A 6000-nucleotide genomic window follows, 5' to 3' on the forward strand; every position below is an offset into this window, starting at 1 on the left:
AGTTAATGCGATTTTTTTCAACTGTGCCATGCTAACTGGATATAAATCTTGTTCTTAAGTCAGACTTGAAAGGATACAAAGAAGGCCTGTGGTGTTCTGCCAGCAGCGGCTCTTAAAAAAGGAAAAGATGCACATGCCTCGTTCTTTTTTTTGGTTAAACTAACTAAAGAACTTTCTCTCAAACTCTTTTTGCATCTCCTCTTTTTTCATTCTCCACATACACCAAATCAGTTTGAAGTGTCTGCCACAGCTGTTGTCCTGGCGACTTGTGGCTAGTAAGTAACAGAGGAAGGAAAAAAAGTCAAACACAAGTGACAATAGCTTCTGGTAAAGACACACCTCCCCCCCTGCAGGCGAGCCTGCCCTACTCTCACTACAGGCTGATGCAATCCCATAGTCCCATTGCACAGCGGGAGATAATCCGCTTCCTTTTTGAATGGTAAGCTCCGCCCCTTGTAACCTTTCCCAGTGTGGCCTGCAGGCTCACGTCGCCTCAGGTTTTACCTGATACCCACGACCTTTCACCCACTGGAGGCTTGAACAGGCAGCTTGTGGCTCAGCAGCTCCAGGCGTCTTAGCTGTGATCTCCTGGTTCTCTCTGTTTCCCCTCACACACACAAACACAGTCTCACAAATACACACAGTAGCCTCGTAGCACTTGACTATGCAGTCCTCACCTGAAGCAGATCTATTGTTAGCAGCCAAGTGTGGTTATCAGCCTGAGGCACAGTATTTGTCGGCGACGGGCTCAATGTACACAGAGGAGTAATGAGAGTGACACGTTTCATTGCACACAGTGTGAAATGGGTTGATTTTAATGGAATATTTCAGTTTATCAAACCAAACTGATACCTATGAAGTCACAAGTTGACTAAAAATGCTGTAATTGAGATACATTCTGACAACTTTTTTTATAATATTATTAATATAAGATTTGTCTCTACGACTGAGCCAAAGACTGAAATGTCAATACTTTGTGTTTTTCCCTCAGATCCGCTCCTCGATCACCACGCTGATGTTCAGCGGTCGAGAGTTCAGCTGGACTCGCCACATGCTGATTGCCGCCGCCATCCTGGCCTTCAACAACATGCTGGTCATCTTCGTCCCCACCATCAGAGACATCTTCGGCTTCATCGGTGAGGCCATGCATCCAAATACTTTGGCCCAAAGAAAATGTATTTGTGTAAAATTTATATTTTTTCAAATGAAACTCAAAATGTTACCATGTGGTGAGGAAGATTTGGTTTACAGATGGTTAAAATGAAGAACTCAGAACATGGACGAATAGGAGTTAATAAAACAGGGAGAGCGTCAGTCGAAGGCTAATTAGCGCCTTCGGTTCAGAGGTCATTTTATTAAGTAAAGACGTTGGAAGTACAGAAGCTTAAAGTGTCGGGTCGAGTCAGCTGTGCGGTCGCGTGAGCAGTTTGTGACCACTGGATCTAAACACTCATGTTCTTGCTGCCAACACACACACACACACACACACACACACACACACACAAACACTGAAAAAAAGCAACATTTAGAACACCCCAGAGCTAGAAATGATCAATTCTCTTGGAAAATCAAAAAGGGAAATGGGTAAGTAAGTGTTTAAAGGCTGGTGTCTGATCAGCTGAGTTAACCTTCCTCTTGGTTTTTATTGCAGGTTCCTCCGCAGCCACTATGCTCATCTTCATCCTACCTGCTGCCTTTTACCTCCGCCTGGTAAAATCAGTGCCGTTCCGCTCCCCGCAGAAGATCGGGGTAAGTGTGCAGAAACCCACACCCACACACTCTATCAACATTTTCTCACTGTATCATTTTCCTCACTCCATCCCCCGAGGGGTGGATAACGTTTTCAAAATGTGACTCGTCAGAACTTTCATCTGACACCCGCTGTGCATCATCACACATTCAACTACTCCTCTGTCTCTCTCTTCAGGCGTTCATCTTCTTAGTAGTGGGAGTCATCTTCATGATTGGCAGCTTGACGCTCATCGTCCTCGACTGGGTCCACAACCCCCCAGGCTCCAGTGGCGGTCACTAAGCCCCCTTCTTCCCTCCTCACATTTGCATTTTAGAATGCAGCAAACCCTCTCTACCCTTCATCCCGCCTCGCCTCTTCTGGTTTGCCTCAGCTGGTCCAACATCTGGGATAGGGTTTCATCAGCGGTTCCCTTCCCTTCATCAAATTTCAAACATTGCTCATAAAACCTCAACTTATGGACCCCCCCCCAGAGAATATCACTGGAGGGAGACTTTTTGCTCGGTTTCAGTTTTTGTCTTTGTTCTGTCGCTGTAAAGTTCTGAATGTGACACAACACAAACGAGAGAATCAAAACCCGAAGAGGGGGAAACCCCCGGTTTAACGTGTCACCAGGACAGCCTGAAATCGCCATTTTTTTTACCGCCAATCATTTCCAGCTATGAAGAGACAGAACAGAACAAATGCTATGCAGTCCTCACCTGAAGCAGATCTGTGAACTGCGATTAGCAGGGCTGGAAAGACAATGTGAGTCCCTCAACCCTTTGTGCACTTGAAGGAGACATTTGGAGGTGGAGTGTGTCTTCCTCCATGAAACAAGGAGCACTTCTAGCATTACGTTTCACTTTGTGTGTAGAGCTAACACACACCCACACACATACACTCTCAGACATAGTTAAACTCATCAATAACTTTTTTTTTTCAAGCAACTATCCATGGGAAAATTCCTGAAATGAATCAAGCAGTAGGCTCACCTCAAAAGTACGGTTAATTTGAAACTCCAATCATGTAGAACATTTTGTTTAGGAATTGTATTTTGCTGCTCTGCTACAAGTTAACAATCAGAAGCTTTGCCAAAGTCTACACGCACATACAATTTTAGTCGATCGGGTTCATGCTAGAGCTTCCTCACCGGCTGTTTTCATCCTGGCTGTGTACACGAAGGAAAGAGATGCTTTCAGTATTACTGTCACAGAGGGATCTGAACAGGCAAGGTATCAATGTACATAATTGTGTCTGAAAAGAAAAGATTGTTGAACATAATATCTTTCTTGGCCTCATTTGAGTTGTAAAAGTTAAAATCATCAGTTGGAACACACAGTATATACACCTGCTGGAATAATTTATAAGACACTTGATATAGGGCTGGACAGCTTAGTGTATGAAAGCATATGTTGTTTTAAAAACAATGTTAAATATGCAGTTTACAAAAATACAATTGGACAATTCAATAATGAATTCATTTAATCAAATTGAGCCAAAACGTGAACTAGCGAATTTAAAATCTGTATGTAAATTCACGATGCCAAATTTGTAAAATATTTTTATATTTTTTAACTTGTGCCATGCAATCCTCATCACTGCTGTATAAAACCCTCATTCTCCAAAACGTCATTCAAACAAATGTAGGAATGTGTTACTGTGCTATTCAGCTTAAAATAATTGTTAAAAATTTTGGGAAACATGTTTATTTGCTTTCCTGCAGAGAGTTAGATGAAAATATTCAAACTCTCGGCAAGTATGAGGCTAACGTTCCAGCCAGCAGATGATCAGCTAGGCATAAAGACTGAAGCGTAGGAAAAAAGCAAGCTTACTCCTCAAAAACCACAACTTTTTAAAATTTCCATTTTCATACAAATGGCTGCTAATGATATATAATGTTTAAACAACTAAGTGTGAGAGGTGCTTGTTGAGGGACTTTAACTTTGGACCGAGCCAGGCTAGCTGTTCTCCTCCGCTTTCAGTCTCCAGGCGCAAGCTTCATCTTTTCATCTCTCTGCAACAAATTGTTGTTTTTTCCCCCAAAAATTCCCAAAAGTACTTCTTTAAAGATTAATGATATTTAAACAATATCACACACATCATGACACTTGTTGTTACAGAGGAGCTACAGTTTTGATACCTACATTAACAGCAGAGGATGTTACATTTTAAAATTTTTATTTCTCACAAAAATCCTATTATTCATGTCTTTAAATTGAAAAGGTGTGTTTTGTAGCTAAACACATGGGCCACTTCTGACTGAGGAAGATTAACATTCAATTATTAATTTTTGTGAATTTATTATCAGGTCATTAATAATAATCATTACAATTGGCTTGTAATACTGGTGGTATTCGGTTCTTTTGGTGCTCATCTCACCTTTTCTGCTATGCCGTTAACGTGTCACGAACACATCCAGCCAAAGTGGACAGCATTAATAGATCCTTTGCAGATCTATGTACGTGAAACAAATAGATATTTCAAATGAAATAGTGTATTATGTGCATGTTTTTGGATAACAAACATGGTCTTTTTGGACAATTGTATATGCTTTGTAAATAATCTTTATTTTATGGTACACTGACACACATTGTCTGTGATTGGGTTGTTGGGGGATTCTGCCTTACAAGTCTTCTGCAATCCAGTGTTTGTTTTAGTATATATATATATATATATAAATATATATAACGTGTATTAGATCTTTTTTTTCTCTTGCTGTATGACAGTAGTTTTTTTCCTTTATTTGAAGCTTGTATATTTGTAGAAAAGTTGTTCTCTATATATCCATTTTGATGTTTTAATGTTAACTTGTCATATCAGGATGAATTAATCAACGGCCTACTTCATAACACGGTTTTCCCAGTCTCAGAAACAACACCTTTCTGTAGCTTATTGGCACCTGCTGACTGACACTGGGTTAAATTTAAAGCTACAAGTAAGCAGTATTGATTTTGAATGTGTTTCTCAAAAACACTGCTGTAACATTTAACAGAAGCAAGACGAGATCCTCTAAAGTATTTCGTTACCACACTACAGGAAGGTTCTTAAAGGACAGAACACCTTTATAGTTTGTTAAAATAGCTCATGGCTCTTCTGCTATTTATCCATAGGTCATATCATTTATGCTAATGGAGTAGCCATACAGCGATGCTAACGTTTAGATGTATACTTCTTCCACACGATGACAAAATGCACAAGAACCTTCCGTGTCTGTCAGTTCTAAAGCTCTACCTGGACAATCGTACACAGTTGTAGCTCATATCTTACTGTGGCTTATAATGTATCACTGCTGTCATAGAAAAAACCTTTTCTAACCCACCAAAACCTGGTGAGGATTTATTTCCATGACCATACTTGAACTGAAGCTTTCCACGGCCTGATGCTGAATCCACAAGGTCTCTTCAGTACTCGCTATTAATGTTCGATACTGGATTGTTCTCAATTTGAAAATGTGGCTCACAATCTAAATTTCTTTACGAATGTTTGCCGTCAGTGGCTTATTCTGCTCATCGGTAGTCAGCGCAACAGCTTTGTCTCTGCCTCAGGTTGGGTTTCGTCTTTAAATTCTTCATTTCACCACACCTTTACCCCACTTAGTATCTCAGGTATATGGTCTGGATGATTTTTCTCCTCACTTTTGGATAACTTCTCTTCACCTTTTGCATGATTGAGCCAAACTGTACAATGCTGTTGCATATTGTGCTGGCCTAGATGAGGAGTCGTCTTGTGGATTTGTAAAAGCAGACAAGTTCCCAGCTAATTTTGACAGTGTTTAGAAAGCAATTGTGCAGAACCATCTGCCTTATTTTTGTATGGACCCTCAGCCGTGGAGAAGCACTTGCTCAATGTTTCTGCTGTTCACAGTGTCTCTGCTTCCTGTGGATCAGGCTAAACATTCAGATTTGTAATTTTACCCAGACAAGGGGATGTTTTTTGTATCAGTGATGCTGTTTCATTATGATGAACAATAAAAATGTGAAATGAAAACTTTTTTTAGATTGATTACTCGTATAAACTGCATTTTAAAGTCCAAGCAAGCTAACAAATAGTAGAAATACTGATGGTATTGTCATCCTATTATATAAGTCCCTTTTTGAAAGTGTGTGTGAGTTTATATTCAAACACCAAGGCTTACATAACATGTCTCTGTCCAATCTGGCGTCTGGGGATGTAACAACCAAAGCCATATTTCTGGCATAATTATCAGATGATATTAGGCCTCTATAAAATAGATTCTCCTGTTCCTGTCTAGCTAGCATCTACTGCTG

At 40.2% G+C, this 6000-nt stretch overlaps 1 protein-coding gene across 2 annotated transcripts in view; it reads left to right on the top strand.

Annotated features, from left to right (window-relative positions):
• slc38a4 (solute carrier family 38 member 4) overlaps positions 1–5719 on the top strand; it is a 37331-nt gene extending 31612 nt beyond the window's left edge. For both annotated transcript variants that reach the window (XM_051392347.1, XM_051392346.1), the window contains exons 14-16: positions 992–1136; positions 1652–1749; positions 1928–5719. In XM_051392347.1, the coding sequence (XP_051248307.1) occupies positions 992–1136; positions 1652–1749; positions 1928–2032 (348 nt within the window). In that variant the 3' untranslated portion in view covers positions 2033–5719. The remainder of the gene's footprint in view (positions 1–991; positions 1137–1651; positions 1750–1927) is intronic.
• Positions 5720–6000: the final 281 nt, after the last annotated feature.

Source organism: Dicentrarchus labrax, unplaced genomic scaffold (genome assembly GCF_905237075.1).
Source record: "Dicentrarchus labrax unplaced genomic scaffold, dlabrax2021, whole genome shotgun sequence".
In the NCBI taxonomy this organism is placed as follows: Eukaryota; Metazoa; Chordata; class Actinopteri; family Moronidae; genus Dicentrarchus; species Dicentrarchus labrax.